We start from the raw sequence: 20,810 nt of genomic DNA, 5'->3' as shown, positions 1-20,810 counted from the left end.
TTACACCTCCAGAGCACTCAAGTCTATATTTGTGTGAGGCCAGCTAAGTTTGATCCCCATTAACTTGTTAGCTCTACACATTCTTTACAACTTGGACAGACTCAGGCATCACACAGTCCAAGACCTTAATGTCTGCTTGATGGAGAAGCAGAAGTAAGAACCGAAGGAGGCAGGGCCAAGACAGGTCTCACCAGGTGAACAGCAGCAGAAGTCTCCAAACCGTGAAGACATTCTGCCTGCCTTGACAATCGCTCTTCCTGCATCAGGTTCTAGTCCTAGTAGTTCTCAGCCTAGTAGTCTAGTAGTTGTTTTAGAGTCACCTGGGGAGCTTTTAAAGAACACCCATGGGACTTCCCTGGTGGCACGGTGGTTAAGAATATACCTGCCAATGCAGGGGACACGGGTTCGAGCCCTGGTCCGGGAAGATACCACATACCGCAGAGCAACTAAGCCCGTGCCCCACAGCTACTGAACCTGTGCTCTAGAGTTCGCGAGCCACAACTACTGAGCCTGCGTGCCGCAACTACTGAAGCCCATGCGCCTAGAGCCCGTGCTCTGCAGCAAGAGAAGCCACCACAGTGAGAAGCCCACGCACCCCAAGGAAGAGTAGCCCCCGCTCGCCACAACTAGAGAAAGCCCGCGCGCAGCAACGAAGACTCAACGCAGCCAAAAATAAATTAATTAATTAATTAATTTCAGAAAAAGAATATTCCGATGCACAGAATCAGGATTCCATTAAACGACTGTGGACTCTTTAATTCACTGGAATAGCCTCCAAATCAAAACAGAGTTTTAAAAAGTGGTTTTAGCCCGTGTAATTGTTCATCCTTCACTCAACAGGTACTTTCACTGAGCGCCCATGTTCATCATCACTGAAATGATCTTGCCATCTCTGACCCCAAAAGACAAAAGGAGCAATTTAGCCCCTGGAAGGAGCACAACGCCAAGCACGGGTTCTCTTCGTGAATGGAGCCCTGGCACTGAGTGCCACCCGGCGTCCATCTGTGCCCGAATCTCTCGTGAAGAAACGGGGGCCCTGAGTGTTGAAGGAACCAACCGAGGGTGCGAGGCACAGATCCAGGGAGGGGATGCGGGGCTTCGGTGGCCCTGTCAGGCACCTGCAGACTTCTCACATGGAACACACGCTGCTTCCTAGAACTGTGCAGAACTTCTGAACTGGCTCAGAAGTGATACCTAGATGCTTACAGTATTCTTACAATGTATTTTCCATCTTATGCCTGAAACAACTTTTGAAGTTGGAAACCTCAAATGTAGCTCTTCAACACACACACACACACACACACACACACACACACACAAACTCTGGCCCACTTAGCGCTTTCCTAGAGGAGGGACCAGGGGCCAGGCTGGCCTTGGGTATTGTTAGATTAAAGCCTGACTTAGCATCTCACTTGGGGTGACCAGGCTCCGAGTAACTGCATCTCCTAAACAAATTCTCAGAGGCTAACTTCTCCGTCAGACTGTCTGTTTATTAATTTATACTATGAAATGCGCGTGCTGAAGGAACCAGCACGACTGCTCATGGGACAGTGGCCTCTACTTGCGGACCAAAGTGAACAATAAGGTGACATACACCGAGCCACTCCACGTGCACAAGGCCCAGCCCAGCGCGTTCTAGAGAAAGCGTGCAGCAGTGAAGGAAGGAAACCCACGCCGGGCACCTCGAATGCCTCAGTACGGTGTTCACGCACCCTTACCTACTCCTTTAGTTAGTAACACAAAACCGCCCCAGAACAAAGGCTTCAAGTGCAATGCCCTGGGGTCCTTCAGTTCGGCATTCAGCAAACGTCTAATGGGCACTTGGCATGTGCCCGGCACTGGGGTTGCACCTCAAGGGACCCCCTTCCCTGCCCCAGGGCCCCTTCTGCTGAGGGAGAGAGGGGGGGACTGCTCAGCGGGGATCAGGCTCCGCAGGGCTGCGGGACAACACCAGGGAGAGACACCCAGGCCAGCGCGTGGGCCGGGCAGAGCCACTGTCCAACTGTCCAGCTGGGCAAGGCAGCGGCTACTCCCCAGATTCACCCCCGCCCAAGTACACGAAGCAACCCGACAAATCCTCTCCTATAAGCACCACTGTTTAAAACTGTATCTCAACGTTGCCTATCTTAACTCCAACTCCCTGTAACGCAAGTCAACAGATTCACTATCTTTTTAAAAAGAAAGTTAAGCACTTAAGCGCCTACCAACAGAAAAAGAGCCTTTCTTAGGTGCCGCAGAGGCCCAAATAAGGAGTACGACACAGCCCGCGCCCCAGGACCTCCTACAGACCTCGAGTTCCCCATCTCAGGACTAGGTGTGAACCTGACCTCCCCCACTGCAGCGGTTTGCTCCGGTGACACACACTGCGCCTGACCGTCCACGCGGCGGCCGAGGCCACTCCTGCCGGGCACGCAGCGGCCACTCCTGCCGGGCACTCCTCCTCCCTCAGGCGTCACGGGTGAAATTCCAGGCGCGAGTCTGCACCGTGAACGTGCCCTTTCTTGACCTCTTCCCTAAATCATTTTCCAACTCAGATCTTGGGACCTAACTGACTACAAATCTACATGAACGTCACTCTTCCTCAGCAGACCTGACATCCACGGTCTCCTACTCCTTAAGTGAAGATGCACGAACCCAACAACCTACAAACAGCTCACCTTGCTCACATCGCTGGCCACGGGGGCTGCCAGTTCTCAGACCCGGAAGCCAGCAGGAACCCTCCACCCCACCTTCCCAAAATAAAGGTCACAAGACCCAAACAATCATTCTAGATGGCTCTTTCCACGCTGGGTTTGCACCTACCTCGTTTTCCATGGAACACCCCGCTGGAAAGTCTGTGTGAGGAGGAATTTCTCTGGAGGAATTCTGGTTCCTCCCCCTCTGCCGATAGTTACCGTGCATTCTCCTCTGTTCACTTCTGAGCTTGTTGAAAAATATGGTCAGATGTTAGCCCTCCCTCTGAAAAAAACACGTGAATGAACAGGAAGACCAGAAACCACAGCTTCCTTCTGCAAACCCCACTGAAGCTGTTTACAGTTTTTTAAAAAAGTGTGAGGCAGGCAACACCCTAAAACTGCTGGCAAAATCCAAACAGGCTGCGTGCACGAAAAGACATAAAGTAAACCCACACATCTTCATACTAAACCAGCACGTCTTCTACCTAAACCTCCACGTCTCCTTACTGAACCAGCCTATCTTCTAATTAAGCTTGCACATCTCCTTACTGAACCAGCACATCTTCTAACTAAACCAGCACACCTCTTTACTGAACCAGCACATCTTCTAATTAAACCAACACGTCTTCTTACTAAACCAGCCCATCTCCTTACCAAGTCAGCAGATCTTCTTAGCAAACCAGCCCATCTCCTTATTGAACCAGCCCATCTTCTAATTAAATCAACACATCTTCTTACTAAACCAGCCCATCTTCTTACTAAGCCAGCCCACATTCTTACTCAGCCAGCCCATCTTCTTACTAAACCAGCCCACCTTCTTACCAAATCAGCAGATCTTCTTACTAAACCAGCCCATCCTCTTACTAAACCAGTGAATCTTCCTTACTACCTCTAGCACGCAGAGCCCACGGGTGGCCTCCCCACATTTCTAGCCAATACCGTGTAGTCAGTTGAAGGACATTATTTTGCAAGTCCGACCATTCTGCAAATCCAAACGACAAAGTTAGAAAGAGTAAGCAAGGAAGCTGAGAGCACCGCTGGGGCTCCCCCTCCTGACGTGCGTTGTCACCTATGTGGGGGGACCCGCTGACCTGGCTGTCTCCGGCCGGCTGTTGCCTGCTTCAGGGCACTGTAGTCCAGGGGGCCTGTGCAGAGCGCACCTTCTCCATGACCGTCAGCCTACAAAAGCCTCTACCTGCCTCCAGGACTCTTGCGTTTGAGATGCAACTTTGAAACTAAAGAGTATGTCCTTGAGCAAGCTCACTTTAACTCCTTCAGGGTCAAATCTGATCCTGAAAAGGAGAAGTTGGGTTTGTTGATGCTGAAGACCCTTACACTCTCTAGATGTTCCAGAATGGCTGCAAATAGGAGAGGCTACTTAATTAACTGTTCTGGTTAATTAGAGTGATGATTTAGAGTGACCATATTCACAGCTCAAAACATAACAAATATAATACAATTTTACTGACATTAGATTTATTAATATTAGATTTGATTTGATCAAAGTGCTAATTTTCAACAGTTTTCTGCCCATAAAAATGGTTATTTCATATGGTTCGATTTAAACTGTAACAAAGTTTAGTATTTCCTGATTCTGAAAAGACTGGTTCAGAACAATAATTTCATGCCTCAGTTACCACTACACATGCCGCAGATGTAGAAAGCACAGTAAACCGGGTAAGGAGTACTGCACTAGATTTGTTTGAATAAACATGTGGTATTGACTGGACTATCCCTTTATCTCTTTAGACACACAGGGCACCATGGGTACTGTCTGGACTCCGCTTTCTCCTTCTTTCTAAAAGCTGCCCCTGCAGAGCAGAATCAGGTAGCCCTGAGGGAAAGGGAACCAGGAGTGAGATTCAGAGACCTCAGGAGGTGGAGCAGCCCCCAGGACGTAACCTGGTGACTGTGGGGCCTGAGTCCACTGCCTGCTCCCCACTAGGTCCCCCTGCATGCGACACGCAGCCCACCCTTCCAAAGTCCCAGAGCTGCCCCTCCTGGGGAAACACAGGAAACTAAAGGAAGCCCACCAGCTGCACATACAAGCCAACCTGTCCTGCTTTCACAGGACAATGTGAAATGATACAATGATCACCAGGGTCAGCATGGAAGAGAAAGGGCAGGGAGCACAGGGGGCAAAGGAGAGACTGGATGGGGGCTTAAATTCTGGAGGGTTTAGAGGCATTTGAGGAGAACAGCATCCATAAACACAGCCAAGAGAGAGAGACAGAGACAGACAGAGCAAACAAGAAAGGTATCTTAGAAATTACATACATGATCGCTGAATAATAAAATGGGTGTAACTGAAAGCCCAATTAGTGACCCGGAATACAGTGGCACTGTTACAAATGAACGTTCCAATCATCTTGATGATCGACAGCACTAACTCTGAACCCCAATTAAGCAAAACGTTAGCCCCCCCAAAAGAATTCCATTCCTATTAGGATTGAGTCACAAAAAAATTGTACTCAGTGATTATCACACTTTGAATTTCACCAATGAAAATGTGGAAATTTGTTTTCTCTCTTCTGATGTGATACCTACTTAAAACCCTCAATGTTACCTCTTGGCCCATAAAGCCTAAAACATTTATTATCTGGTCCTTTACATGAAAAGCTTGCCAACTCTATCCTAGAACATAAAGCGAAAGATGAAAAATAAGAAAACATCGGGACTTCCCTGGTGGTGCAGTGGTTAAGAATCCGCCTGCCAATGCAGGGGACACGGGTTCGAGCCCTGGTCCGGGAAGATCCCACATGCCATGGAGCAACTAAGCCCGTGCGCCACGACTATTGAGCCTGCGCTCTAGAGCCCGCGAGCCACAACTACTGAGCTCACGTGCCACAGCTACTGAAGCCCACCGCCTAGAGCCCATGCTCTGCAACAAGAGAAGGCACCGCAAAGAGAAGCCCGTGCACCGCAACGAAAAGTAGCCCCCACTCGCCACAACTAGAGAAAGCCCGCGTGCAGCAACAAAGACCCCATGCAGCCAAAAATAAATAAATAAATAAATTTATAAAAAAAAAAATAGAAATTTTAAAACTGCCACAGTAGCATTATTTTGCTTTAAAACTTGACAGGAATTTTTTTAAATCTTCAACTATCCAACTGGTGTTCAAATTTTTCACCAATAGACTCACATTTTTTTTTTAATAGTTTGTTCAAATCAAGATGCGAATCAGGTCCATCGATAGACTGCCCTGAGCCGACACAATTCTTAAGTCTCTTGATGCATTTGTTAAATAGCCAGGGCAGGTCGTCCTGTAGAATATCCCACTTTCTGGCTCCTGCAGGCTGTATCTCTGTCAGAACTTTGAAGATGCTTCTCAGCCCCTGTATTTCTTGTAGACTGGTGGTCAGATCGTGAGGCTTTATTTAACTCAAGTGCGATGTTTCTTCAAGAACGCTTCCATCAGGGGGCACATAATATTGGGCAGTGACCGGCCACTGATGGCTATGGCCTGGCCCCTTTGTCTCATAGTTGGATATTTTTCAACAGTCTGGTTCCACAATTCCTTTATCATTTATTAGTGGAAACATTTACATAAAGAGACCTTTTCCCTCCTCGACTACTTGGTCACCCTGAGGTACAGATCCTTCAGAAAAGTCAAGTTAAATGCATCATCCTTTCTCTTCAGCAATGCTGCTTCCTTGGAATCGCTGGAGCTAAACAATCCATTAGTCATCATCTTATGGACGATCCAATTGTCCCACCCCGGCCAGCGGCGGCCTCTTCAAAGTGGACCCTGGCAGCTGCCGAGGGCTCCTCAGACCTAGAATTGGCCACAGCTGCTTCTAGAGGAAAGTGCTGTTTCAGGCCCACTGCCACTCACCGAGGGGGTTCACTGCGCCTGGGACTTGGCACCAGAGAGACTGAGGAAATAAGCACCTTGTGTTTAAGAGAAAAACCTCATGAATTCACAGTATTTCCAACCCAAAGTAGGATTACAGGGTTATTGATCACATTCTTTGGTATTATCTGCACCCACCCACTCCCCCTATGGTGAAAGCCAGTGTGTAATGTTAATGTAACTATAGTTCCACTTTATCCTAAAACATATGGAGCAGTGGCAATAATACCAGTATTATTACTAATAAAATGATTACTGAAAACAATTTGCTTAAAGTTTTTTCGTTGCTTTTCTTGTCCTTGGTGTATGTCCCACTGTCGGCCTGCTGTCGAATTTCTATGATTTAATTACTTGAAATAACTCTTTTCTGTGGCGTTATGTCTTTTGTTTGTTTTTGCCATTTTTACTAATACTTTGCTTTTGATTTTTTTAAGTAATTTTTTTTTTAATGTTTGGATTCAATTGTAATCCTTTAAGTCGTTACATGGTCCAAACTCACAAGGCCCATGCTGAGAGGTCAGCCCCTCCCCTCTAGATAATCATCGAAGATAGGGCTCTATGCTGCACCCTCCCACCCCGGCCCGCTGTGAGGCTGCAGCATGGTTTAGCGAGCCTGCACCCCAGGGATGGACTGAGGCCAAAATGAACAGCCTGGTGCGCGAACTGCCTCGTGTTTTTGCCCATGTTTCCTTGGGGGAGGTTTCCGAAGTGGGATGCTGGGTCAGTCACCAGAGTTCAGCCAGACATAGCCCCTTATGCCCTGTCAGGAGCTATGCTGGCCGGTTCCTCATGCCTGACCAAGTAGGGATGTCTGCTGGCCTGAAAGGTGAGAAAAAGTCGCTCAGTGTGCTCTTAATTTGCATTTCTCTTATTATGCAAGAGTCTGAGTTGCCTTTTCACACATTTAAAAGCCATTTGAGTTTCTTTTTCAGTGAACTGTCTTCTCCCATCTCTTGACTTGTTTTTTCCTCTCAGGTCCTCAGCCTTTGTTTTCTCTATTTTTAGAAGCACCTTATATATGGGATATTTGCTTTTTGTTTTATAAGTTGTAAATATTTTTTCTCGATTTGTTGTCTTTTTACTTTGCTTATGTTTATGTTATCAGATCTGGTCTTTCCCCTCCTTGCTCTGAATTTTGAATAATAGTTAAGAAAGTTTCCTCGGGAATTCCCTGGTGGTCCAGTGGTTAAAACTCCACGCTTTCACTGCTGAGGGCCCAGGTTTGATGCCCAGTCAGGAAACTAAGATCCCAAAAGCCACGCGGTATGGCCAAAAAAAAGTTTCCTCATCTCCCAGATCACTGAAGAATTCACCCATGTTTTTGCCTAGTACCTCTATGGCTTAATTATTTTTGCTTTCATTTAAATCTCTGAACCACCTGTTCACCCTTGTGTACACTAGGAAGGATGGATCTGATTTCATCCTTTTCCACACGTTTGTCCAGTTACCCCAATATCACCCATTGCTCAGTTGTCCCCACTGCTATGAAACACCGTTTTACTGGGCACTCAAGTTTCCCCATGGAGGGGGGTCTGTTTCTGTATTTTCTCCTCTGTTCCTGCAGCTTATCCCAGGACAACCCCACAGCTCCAATCGGGGGCGAGACGGCACAACACAATCTGGGGTTGTTCCCTCATTTTTCTTCTTCAGAGATTGTTCTTGCTTGTGCGTAACAAAAAATGAGCTTTAAGTCAAGTGGTCTCGTTTCATTAACAAGCCCCATGGTATTGTTATTGGGATCATGTTAAAAATTAATTCAGGGAGAGCAGACACAGTCACAATGCCACTATCCCACCCAAACACAGGTGTCTTCCACTTCTTCAAGTCCATGTTTGTGTGTTTCAGGAGATTTTCTTATAGAGATTTTGGATGTTTCTGTTCATTTTAACCCTAAAGTATGTACTTGTAATCGTAAACAGATCTTCTATTATACGCTGGCGTTCCAACAGGACGAAGGGAAAAGCCAAGCTGGCTGGAGGGGCTGTAGAGCAACAGGGCGGGAGGAGACAGCAACGGATACAAGAGCCCAGCCTGGGGTGCGGGAACTGGGGGGCTGGGGTACGTGGGGAGGAGGGCGAGGACCCTCAGGCCCCATATATTCCTGTGCTGTTGACTTGAACACTGACTGTGGTTTCTGCATTTGAGCTGCACTAGCTGTTTTCATTGGCCCGTGTAACTGGGAGAGAAGCTACGAGGCACTGATGGGAGGGCCTGGAGGCTGGTGTAGGTGACCCTGCATGGCAAGCCTTGACAAATGCATGGCAAGAGTTGCTGGCACCCCTAAAGGGGCCAAGACGCACTACTGAACCCATGTCTGGGCCTGAGGTTCCACCCAGTCAGCGTAATAGAAGCCACTGGTGCATGGAGCCCTCAAACAGCAGGGCCGCTGTCCCCATGCCACCTGGCATGGCAACCGGGCCTGAATGTGTTGCTGCCACTGATGGCTCCCAATGTGCCACCTCAGACACCACCAGTGCCTTCTGAAAGAACGCTGTGCCCTCTGGGAAGAAAACAAGTCAGTCTGCCTACACCTGGCAAAGTGAACAGCAGACCTTTATTGCCTGAACTCTCCATCGGCTGCCCAGCTGGCACGTGCCGAGTGATGGTGGGACTTCATTCTTGTGGGAGTCGTAGCAGACTGATGGCTCCCAGAGAGAACCACCTGCGAGGGTTACGTGCCACCCGCCCACCTCTGTCTAAAGGGGCAGGTCATGAGGAGAGCAAAGTCCAAGGCCTGGCTTCCCCGGGTCACCTGTGGGCCATCTGGACAGCATCATGGACAGCATGTCACACTCTGACCCCACAGCCACTAACAGAGAGGATGCCAATCCCTGATGGCCCCTTGGGATACAGAAGGCGCTTCTCCCGTAAGGACAGGAGCACCCGAAGTGGGAATGGGATGAGGGGGAGGAACGCTCACCGAAGGCAAAACGATGACAGCTCGAGCACAATTCGAACAAGTTCTCTCCCAACTGCATTCTCATAAGGTGAGACCCGCCCCAGAAACGCCCAACAGAAAGAACAGCTCCACTTAAAGGTAAAACCCATGCACTTCCATAAACAGGAGGCTGCACGTGGTCTGGCCCCAGAGGAAGCAAGGTCCACTACCTTACCCACACTGCTGACTCAGGTAGAGCCTCGCCCACCAGACCGGTCCCAGGTCACGGATGGTAAAGCTTGCCTCACTTCTGAGGTGCATGACCCACGGAAGGCTGCAGCTGCCTGCATGACTGATCATGAGTGTCCCACAGTCCAACACACTGGACACACTGACCAAGGGCCAAACATCCAGGTTCCCTGCTGCAGGACAGATGTGACAACCTATCCATGCGTCGAATCTTCATGGAGCCCATGTAAGCACCCACAAAGGAAGCGCTTCCATGGGCAAAGTCAACGAGCATCTCTACTAGAGCCTGACCCCCTGGTGATGGGCGACCAGAAGAGACTAGTGCAGCCAAGAGGACGGCCATTGGAAACCTATCCGCATCCCTGGTGAGCACGTCATCAGGAATGTGATGGAAGCAACACAGGAGATGCGTACACGGACGCCGAGCACCTGCTGAGCGTAAGGGATGGGCAGTGCACATGCAACTCCACCTCCATAGAGGCCACCACCTCAGCGCTAATTCTGCTAAGGAATTAGGGGGAATTCCTGGGCCAGTTTTGCAATTTTTCTTAAGTTTGAAATTATTTCAAAATAAAAAGGTTCTTAAAAACACACATCAGGGCTTCTCTGGTGGCGCAGTGGTTGAGAGTCCGCCTGCCGATGCAGCGGACACGGGTTTGTGCCCCGGTCCGGGAAGATCCCACATGCCGCGGAGCGGCTGGGCCCGTGAGTCATGGCCGCTGAGCCTGCGCATCCGGAGCCTGTGCTCCGCAACAGGAGAGGCCACAACAGTGAGAGGTCCACGTACCGCAAAACAAAAACAAAAACAAAAAAACCACACATCAAAATAATAAACATTTTACAAGGGTACACAAACAAAAGGACCTGCATCAAACAGGTAAGGATGGTTGCCAATGAAGGAGGGGCACGAAAGAGGAGTGAGGACTGGGGAATCAAAGAAAATGGATAAGTGAATAAATAAAACCAACAGAAAGCACCAGGACTTCCCTGGTGGCGCAGTGGTTAAGAATCCACCTGCCAATGCAGGGGACACGGGTTCGAGCCCTGGTCCGGGAAGATCCCACATGCCACAGAGCAACTAAGCCTGTGCGCCACAACTACTGAGCCCACATGCCACAACTACTGAAGCCTGCATGCCTAGAGCCCATGCTCCGCGACAAGAGAAGCCATGACAATGAGAAGCCTGCACACTGCAACGAAGAGTAGCCCCCACTTGCCACAACTAGAGAAAGCCCCGCAGCAACAAAGACCCAATGCAGCCAAAATTTAATTAATTAATCTTTTTAAAAAACCAACTTTTAAGTGCACTTTGGAAAATAAAATCCAAAATTATTAGCAAATGCAATTTTCATCTACTAGCTTGGCAAATATTCAACAGCTTGGAAATATGCCATGTGGGCAAAGATATTAAAAAACAAGCACCCGTGGGAGGGAGGGAGACGCAAGAGGGAAGACATATGGGAACATATGTATATGTATAGCTGATTCACTTTGTTATAAAGCAGAAACTAACACACCATTGTAAAGCAACTATACCCCAATAAAGATGTTTAAAAAAAAAAAAAAAAAAAAAAACAAGCACCCTCATCATAAATTGCTGTTAAGAATAAAAACTAGGAACTTCCCTAGTGGTCCAGTGTCTAAGACTCCTCCACACTCCCAATGCAGGGGGCCTGGGTTCGATCCCTGGTCAAGGAACTAGATCCCACATGCCACAACTAAAGATCCTGCACGCCACAACTAAGACCCCGAGTAGCCAAATAAACAAACAAATATATTTTTTTTAAAAATGAAGAAGAAAAACTGGAACAATCACTATGGGGAACAATGTGCCAATATCTATAAAATTACAAATGTACATATGCTTTCCTGATAATTGCATTTTCAGGAATTAATCCTATAAATACATTTACACACATGTGAAAGGTTGGTAGAAAGCTAATATGTACATTTTTTTGTTAGAGCAAAATGACAACCTAAAAGTTCATAAACAGGCTACTGTTTAAATGAATTATATTAATCCACAGGAGAAAATGCCATTCAGCTCTAAAAAAGAATAAAGAATCTACATACCCATAATGAAAGAGCTCCAGAAAATATTGTCAAGAAAAAATAACCCCAAAGAGGTTCCTATTTGCAAAAGAGAGGAGTAGATTGTATCAGAATAACTTTCTCACGAATCAGGGTTATGAACTCTAGGATCTAGAAGTAATAACACCCCAGTAGCAATAAGCACATCTACTGACCAGATCTTGGTTTCTAAATATCATTTCCACTGAGAGCAACCAGTGCTCCTTGGACAAATGTCAAGCTCAGGGCTGGACAAGAAAGTATCAGATGAACCTGGAGCATCTTGTGGCAAACGTAAGCAAGAACTCAGAGAGTACCGGGGGGCTTCCCTGGTGGCACAGCGGTTAAGAATCTGCCTGCCAGTGCAGGGGACATGGGTTCGAGACCTGGTCTGGGAAGATCCCACATGCCGCGGAGCAACTAAGCCCGTGCACCACAACTACTGAGCCTGCACTCTAGAGCCCGCGAGCCACAACTACTGAGCCCACGTGCCACAACTACTGAGCCTGTGCTCTAGAGCCCGCAAGCCACAACTACTGAGCCCATGTGCCACAACTACTGAGCCCACATGCCACAACTACTGAGCCTGTGCTCTAAAGCCCGCAAGCCACAACTACTGAGCCCACGTGCCAGAACTACTGAGCCTGCGCTCTAGAACCCGCGAGCCACAACTACTGAGCCCACGTGCCAGAACTACTGAGCCTGCGCTCTAGAGTCCGTGAGCCACAACTACTGAAGCCCGCAAGCCTAGAGCCCATGCTCCGCAACAAGAGAAGCCCACGCACCGGAACGAAGAGCAGCCCCCACTCAACACAACTAGAGAAAGCCCGTGCGCAGCAACAAAGACCCAACGCAGCCAAAAATAAATTTAAAAAATAAATAAATTTATCAAAAAAAAATACATGAAGCCAAAATGAACTGAACTACAGGGAGAAACAGGCAAACCTAAAACAATAACTGGAGACTTTAACACCCCCCTTCTCAATAACTGACAGAATTAGCATACAAAAATTCAGTAGGAAACAGTTTGGCAGTGTTTTACAAAGTTAAATATATAGTTCCTATATAACTGGGCAATTCCATTAGTAGTTATTGTCCACAAGAAATGATAACATATGTCCACACAATGGGTCATTCACAGATGTTCACAGCAGCTTTTCATTATAATACAAAACTAAAAAGAACCCTAATGTCCGACAAAAGGTGACGGATAAACAAACTGTGGTATGTACATACCACAGACTACTACTCAGCAATAACACACACACGACATTATGGATGAATCTCAAAAACATTATGCTGAGTAGAGGTTCTTGCACGCAAGTATATTGTATGAATCCATTTGTATCAAGTTCTAGAGCAGATAAAACTAATTCAGACAATACTAATGTATATTGGAAATTAATCCAAACAGCAATAATCTATAGTGGAAATACAGAACAATGGTTGCCTGGGAAAGGGACTTCCTAAGAGGTAGGAAGGGAACTTTCTGATTGAGGATTATGGTCTATTTCTTGGCAGGGGTTTGGGTTACACAGGTGCATGCTTTTGCCAAAATTTAGCTAATGTACATTTAAGATGTGTCCGTTTCACCATAAATTTTACAGAGAAAGAAAACTGTAAACAAATGCTGAACTCTAGTTAATGATACGCATGCTGAAGTGTTTAGATCAAAGTGAACTGATGTCTGCAATTTACTTTGAAATGCATCAGAAAAATAAAATGGGTCGATGGACAGGTAGAAGGATGAAGAGATGGGTAGACATGAGATAAAACAAACATACCAAATGTTAATGGCAGAATCTAGGCAGTGGGTATATGGGTATTTGCCATAAAATTCTTCCAACTTTGGTGGATTCAAAACTTTTCATAATAAAATGCTTGGGGCGTGCGGGGTGGAGGAAGCGCACTGTGGCTGTCGACTCCTCTTCCGAGAAGCAGCGCTCAAGATGCACACGTTTTATGTGGAGGCTTAGAACACAGCCTAAAATAGGTCTGACATTGGATGTACCTGCCTTCATCTACTATGCATATTTCAGAACATAAAATGTAAGAGCTATTTAGAGCAACACCTCTACCAGCAGTAATAAAACACTTAGACACGGTCAGACCCAAAACGTTCCCTGACATTGACAAGCAGGATAACATACCTGACACGTAGGTCTGTCCAAGGCCTTAAACTAATAAAACTGTATCCCCACCATGTAAATGGCAAGGGGAAAATGGAATATTCTAAACCACACCTGACTGTAGAGTTAATGGTAACGACACACAGGAAGCATATTAGAGATCTGGGGAAAAAACTGCATGTCATTTCAAACTATAGAATGAATAATAAAGATTCAAATAAATAAAAGTTTCTTCTTCTCAGAGTCACAAGTAACAACACAGGTGAGCCAGCATCTCCCACACCAGGTAACACAACAGGGTCAGAATGACCATTTTTCTCACTTTCCGAATTCAACTATTCTTTCCGCCTCCTGGGTTACAAGATACACACTGCAGTTTGCCATCCTAAGCCTTGAACAAAAGCCCAAATTCCAACTTCCTACTGCACTCATTAAAGAGGATTCCTTTTCATGGCACTGAACACATCTAATGCCTGTGATCAAATGCCCTAATTCTTAACGCAATCCAGCAGAAAACTGCTACTGTTCAGACACACTTCGGAGGAAAACCTGTAACATTTTTGGCACCAGCACACAGCTAAGAAGAAATGTCCTTTTTATTTCTACTAAATCGACAAATCCAAATCAAAACTCTGTCGCAATTGCATAACCATTAACACTGCGTGTCACATTTGAAGAACGGCCACTGGCCTTGGACTGAGGGATAAGAGCGAGCAAACGGAGCAGTGAAAGTGCCCACAAAGAACACGGGGCAGGACAATGGCACGGAGGCTGGGCAAATGTGGCTCAGCCCAATCCTCTGCTACAGACCCTAGGTCACATGACCACAGTGAGTGTGCGGTTTGCGGCCCACACAGAGCACATGCAAGTGGTCCCGCCACTCTGAGTAGCTCGTCCACGTCTAAGGCGACAGTGGAGACCAGGTCCTCAGAACCTCCAGGCTAGGATGAGACCAGGTCCCACCGAACCAGTCCTAGCAGAGGACTGACTGCACTAGACTCTTGTCACATCAGCGTGATGTCTAGGGTATGCTTCAAAATAACCCACTTAGTCTGCCTGAACAAAGCACCACAAACCTGGCAGCTTCAAGAACAGTTATTTATTGTCTCGCAGTCCCGGAGGCTGGGTGTCTGAGACCAAGGGTTCAGCAGGGCTGGTTTCTCCCGAGGCCGCTTCCTCAGTTTGGAAACAGCCATCTTCTCCCTGATCTCCACAACATCCCTATACTGGATGCACATCCCCGGTGTCTCTTTGTCCAAATTTCCTCTTCTTATGAGGACATCAGTCATATGGGATTAGGGCCCACCCTAGTGACCTCACTTACCCTTTTTCTAAAAAAATTTATTTATTTATTTATTTATTTTTGGCTGTGTTGGGTCTTCGTTGCTGCACGCAGGCTTTCTCTAGTTGCAGCGAGTGGGGGTCTACTCTTTGTTGCAGTGCACAGGCTTCTCAGTGCAGTGGCTTCTCCTGTTGTGGAGCACGGGCTCTAGGCGCACGCGCTTCAGTAGTTGTGACACGCGGGCTCAGCAGCTGTGGCATGCGGGCTCAGTAGTTGTGGCTCGCCGGCTCAGTAGGTGTGGCACACAGGCTTAGTTGCCCCACGGCATGTGGGATCTTCCCAGGCCAGGGCTCGAACCTGTGTCCCTTGCACTGGCAGGCGGATTCTTAACCACTGCGCCACCAGGGAAGCCCAACCTCATTTATCCTTAATCACCTCTTTAAACGCCCTATCTCCAAATGCAGACGCATTCTGAGGGGCTGGGGGGGTCAAGGCTTCAACATATGAGTTGGGGGCGCAGGGCATAGTTTAGCCCATAACACCTGGGGAGCAGGAGTGGATGAGGAAAAAGTGTACCTGAAACAACCTGCTCATGCATTGATGATATTTGACATTGTGGCATTTGAATCTGCATTAGAAGATTTTCTCTACACTTGTACTTGATGTCTTCATAACAAAAAGGTTTCCTTATTCACTCTTATCAAATCACACTTCCTAATATCCATCCTCATCTGTCCTCTGAGCTCCCCTTCAAGCTCTGTGGCCACAGACCTCATCTGTCTCCCTAGCATCTGCACCTGGCACACAGTGACAATGAACAATTCTTAAAGCAATGAATGAAAACCTCCAATGGCTTCAGCTGCACCCGGGACCAAAACCAACCCTACACACAAACACCCTGGGCTCCAAGCCCTCCCAGCACTTCAGTGTAGGGCGCGGCTGGATAGCCATTGCGCATGCGCTAAGCATGCCGCTAGGGCGCATGCACCTAATATGCTAATCAGGTTTTGAAGCAGTGGCCTATCCAAAGTCCGGCTTGCGAAATGCGATAACCATACGGACGAATCAGGGACTTACACGAGTCCTTAAGCCCTTATATAAGCAGACAGGCTCGAGCGTACGGGGTCTTCCTTCCATCCGCCTGAAACCAAGCTCTACTCCAATAAAGTGTGATGCGAGAAGAATCTAGCGTGTGGTGATTCGTCATTCTGCTGGTCAGAAGCGGCTCGCCGCACTTCAGGGCCTCAGTCCCCACCTTGCCTGCTTCTGTACATCACATGCATGGTCTCCCGGGTGGAATTAGCTGATGCCTGCCTGTCTCTCCTGATATGAGGGCACTGGCCCTCTCTCATTCTCTAACATGGTGTGAGCAGCTTACTCTCCAAATAAAATGAGATGGCCTCAGCCCTTCTCACTGTACTGAGCATGTAATAGGCACCCAAATAAATAAATAGGATGATTTCACACCAATCAGCTAAATCTACAGTACTTAACTGCATCACACCACAGAGTGGTGATGAGGATGGAGCAGGTGGGTTATTATTGCTGACAGAAATGAAGAAATAAAAGACTAACAGTAACTGCAGTGACCAAACCTACTGGGTACAGAAGGCACTTGTCCTTGACCTCACAGGGCAGAACACTGACAGCCCTTCCCATTCCAGAGCAGCCCCCTATTGCAGTACTGTTGGTCATAAAAATGTCTTCCTCTCAAACGATGCCCAGAGCAGAAATAGAAAAGTACTAGAAGATTCTGATGTGCTTTCTGAACCTAAATTATCACGATCAGTGGGTTATCAATCTGACTGAAGAAGACCAGGGAATTTACAGTTCCTAATGCAGAAAATTAATAAACACATGATACTATGTAAACGGTAATTCTCCAAACCAGAAGAGGAATGAGCCTCATGTTTGCCAGTTATTCTGGACTCATCTACTGACGGCCTGACGTCTGGTCTCCACCAGATACCTCTTGCAGTGGTCTTCCGGCCTCCTCACCCCAGGGTGCAACACTGCCATCGAAGAATCACTGTGACAACCATCCGAGAGGAAAGAAAACAAGGTAGAGAGGCCCAAATTCACTTTGTTAACCCATATTATGGCTGTGACACCTACAGAATCAATACAGTTATAAAAGCAATTTAGTAGGTCATGACCAGCAGTTTAAAAAAGAAACCAAAAAAAAAGAACAGAATAAAAAAAATCAGAGTGCCCTGCTTGTAGTAATAATTATTTCTTTAAACTTTCATTTCAGCGATACAAATACTTACACATATGCACACATACCTGTAAAGAAGGTATGGCTGCCTGAGGGCTGGTGTAGCTCAAACTCCCACTTCCTCACAGACACTAGCTAAGGGATGATTTGGCAAGTACGTGGGCTGATAACTGGGGACCCATAACCTAGAGGAATATTTTTCTCCCCACTTTTCTTATGGAAACTTCAAAAATTCACAAAAGTAAGCAGAATAACGAATAATGAATAACCACTGCCAAAGCATTCAGCTGTCTCCCCTCTTTTTTTTCTAGTCTGAGTAAAGCAAATCTCCGAAATCATATTGTTTCACCTATAAATACCCCAGTGTATATGTCTATCAGATCAGAACTTGACAAGACATTACAAATATTACACCCAACAAAATTAATAATAATGCCTCATTATCATTTACACCAAGTCCTACATTTCTAGGGTACTTTATAACCTTTGGTTTTTTTCATTTAAAGAATACAAATAAAACAGACCAATGTAAAACTATTTAACTTTGTTCAGGCTGAAATCATGGCTACCTGTGGTGCGACCTATGCCCCGACAGCAGCAGAAGCAGCAGAAACCGGGACCTGAACAAGGTTGAGGGCCAAGGGTGACTTCCCACAACTGTGTCTTCCCAAAGGCTGTGATCCGCATCTGAGTCAAGTGTTTTTATAAAAATGCACATAATCCAACTCAAGTGTAAACCTAAGCTTCCTACAAAAAGGAATTACATCCTAACAGAAGAGTATCAAAATGCATGGAACTTGGGTCTGCTCTGTAAGGAGGAAGTCTCATTCTCCAAACCCCCAAGTAGGAATGGTGGCCTGAAAGGTACCAGTCACTCTGGGGACGTTCAGGCAGGAGAGTGACCTCCATGGTCATTCCCACTCCCCAGGTCCCACGCCTCTGGCAGCTAGTGGACTTCTCTGTCCACACGTCCATACCCCAGACCTCCCCATCTTCTCATCAGCTCCTCCCACACCCCATCACCCAGCACCTTCCACGGGACATTACTGGCTCCAGTCACCATCATCGTGTGTGCCAAGGTAGCCTGAGTAAGGACAGGGCTGTACCTGTGCACTCTATATGAAATCCACTCTGGTCTACTGGTTCTCTGGCAGCTCGATGAGTCCTGTCCTGAGGAAACAGGCCACGTTAGAACAAGCCTGAATAACTGCTTGACAGAACACCAAGACAAGCATCTGAAGACCTGAAGAGCCTATCAATCCACATTTTTACAAGGCTTAAATCTGCACTTTTTGAGGAAGCTAACTTGGAAAGAGAATTTAAATGTCCAAATGGTACTTTCATAAAACTATGAAGTCATTACTCGCTGCTTCTGCTTGAATTTGTGTATAAGTTTTAAAATCGATAGCTCTAGTTAATTTACAATAATGAGAACAACTTAAGCATCAAATTGACTGAGTTGGAGGTGACCTCACATTGAATGGGGGAGCAGAGCAGGAAGGTTCTACTGGCATGTGATTGGCTGAGAGCAAGAGGTAAAGTGTGCTAAGTCGTGGCCTGGATAGAAATCTATGCCCCAGAGCTCTCTGCCTAGCCTGCCTGTAGGAAAATGAGATACGGCAGTGGCAGAGTACACAGAAAACACGAACCTCCTGGCTTAGGCAACTGTGTAATAACAGGTTATCTCCTCTAATAGAGACAATGAAATGTATTAATCTTCTCTATGCCTGAATCTTTCCATTGCCCCCACTATAAAATTCTTGAGATTTACTGGTTCTATTCCAAAAGCTCAGGAATGTCTTACCACTTCTCTGTCTCTCTCAATATGCGGAATGTTCAAATGTTTCTTCCAGAGCTGGTTGAAAGTTCTGGGGAAAATTCATTCTCATCCTTCCCCATCAGATAGGCTAGTACCCACATGAAGAGAATAACTCTCCTTAGCAGGCACCATTTGGACTGATTGTGGAAGATACCGTGTGGCCAGGATTGGTCCTCTGCTAGGACTGAGCCAGCTTATCTACAGAATGCTGGCAGCCATGAGCACTGGTGACAGGCCTTCTCCTACAAGGGCCCTGGCCCACCTGCCTATCTGTGACAGGAAAGGATGCAACTGACTACATTTCTTGTGAAGGCATCTACCAGCTTTGGTAGAAACACTAAATAAACTCAGCTTTCCCCCTTTTTGGTGGGCAGCATCCCTCTGTGGTCTAATGCTTGCAGGCTGAATCACTTTCTTGGGCTGTTTTCCAGACTTAAACCATCTTTGTAGGTAACTGCAACTGATACTGCACTTAAATTACACATGTGTATTAATAACCTAACAAAACAATGAATAAAGAAAGTGAGAGGAGAAGCACTGCACAATTCCCCGAAGACCACCTGGCTACACTTCATTTCAAATACTTTTTTAAAATGGGACACCTTGTGATGAGTAATCGTCAACTGAAGGACACAGCTGGCTCTGAAGAGCAGAAGATCAGAGGATTTATCAAGGTCTGTTTTAAACTTGCACATAAAAGTGCACACACATTTATCAAAAAGAAAATAACAGGTAAGACACTTCGATTATAAAGCCTGTATTTGAAAAAGATACATTTCATCGAAATCCATTTTACATTTTAATGATAGCTTATCTCACATGGTTATTTGTCTCCTTAAAATGTTGAATTTCTTTATCAATTACTCTAGCTTGTAATTAAAGCCACATTTTAAAAATTACAAAGACTAAGGAGCCTCTTGAACTGTGTCCTAAATCCAACTGCCAAATGTAACGTCACTGAAATCACTCAGCTGGTATTAAGTAGAGCAAAACTCAGCCCGCGCCGGCCCGACCGGACCGTGAACGGGCTGTACCATGAAGAAGTTTTTGCTTTTACTTGGTACCCCAATACTGAAGTCAACTAAGCAGCAAATGTTTCTACATTAACCTTACACCCCATTTTCTCAAGATGCTAACCCTGGAAAACTTTCTGGCCCATAACGGGGTCCAGCTCCTCTGCAGCCCCGGGTCACTGACCCGCGGGGAAGGCCATGTGCAGAGCCTGGGTTTGGGGGAGAGTCACTGACCGGAAGGGGCGGAAAGGCGTGGCTCCTTCCTCCCCCGCGCGCCCGGCCGGCAAAGGACCACCTAACCCCATTGTCCAGGGGCTCGCCTCCTACTCCATCGCGCGGAGACCGACTCCCGCGACCCTGTCCCGGGCCTGACCATGCGCCGTCCACCCGGGGTCCCCGGCCTGCCCGCCACGCTCACCTCCAACAGTGTGCGCCCCCGGGCCTCCCCACGCCGGACTTCCAACCTGGGGCCTCCCCACGCCGGACTCCCACCTCGGAACTCCCCTTGCCGGGCCTCCCTACGCCGGACTCCCGCCCGGGACCTCTCCAGGCTGGAGTCCCACCAGACTCCTGTCCCGGACCTCCCCACGCCTAGCCTCCCCACGCCGAACCTCCCAAATCAG

General features: G+C 47.1%; 1 protein-coding gene across 4 annotated transcripts in view; it reads right to left on the bottom strand.

The window, feature by feature from the left end:
• The window catches only part of CCM2 (CCM2 scaffold protein), a 57,144-nt gene extending 38,363 nt beyond the window's left edge, over nucleotides 1–18,781 (bottom strand). The window contains exons 1-2 of one of the 4 annotated variants that reach the window (XM_024744333.1): nucleotides 18,462–18,781; nucleotides 2,803–2,958 (exon numbers count right to left, since the gene is read on the bottom strand). In XM_024744333.1, coding sequence (XP_024600101.1) covers nucleotides 2,803–2,901 — 99 coding nt within the window. In that variant the 5' untranslated portion in view covers nucleotides 2,902–2,958; nucleotides 18,462–18,781. Of the gene's footprint in view, nucleotides 1–2,802; nucleotides 3,555–18,461 lie in introns of those variants that run through there. The other 3 variants (XM_024744247.1, XM_024744166.1, XM_024744409.1) reach the window with 3 other exon arrangements.
• Nucleotides 18,782–20,810: the final 2,029 nt, after the last annotated feature.

This window comes from Neophocaena asiaeorientalis, unplaced genomic scaffold, assembly GCF_003031525.2.
Source record: "Neophocaena asiaeorientalis asiaeorientalis breed wild unplaced genomic scaffold, Neophocaena_asiaeorientalis_V1.1 scaffold137, whole genome shotgun sequence".
Taxonomy (NCBI): domain Eukaryota; kingdom Metazoa; phylum Chordata; class Mammalia; order Artiodactyla; family Phocoenidae; genus Neophocaena; species Neophocaena asiaeorientalis.
Note: the sequence above shows the minus strand (reverse complement) of the source record. Positions and strands in the feature narration are given on the sequence as shown.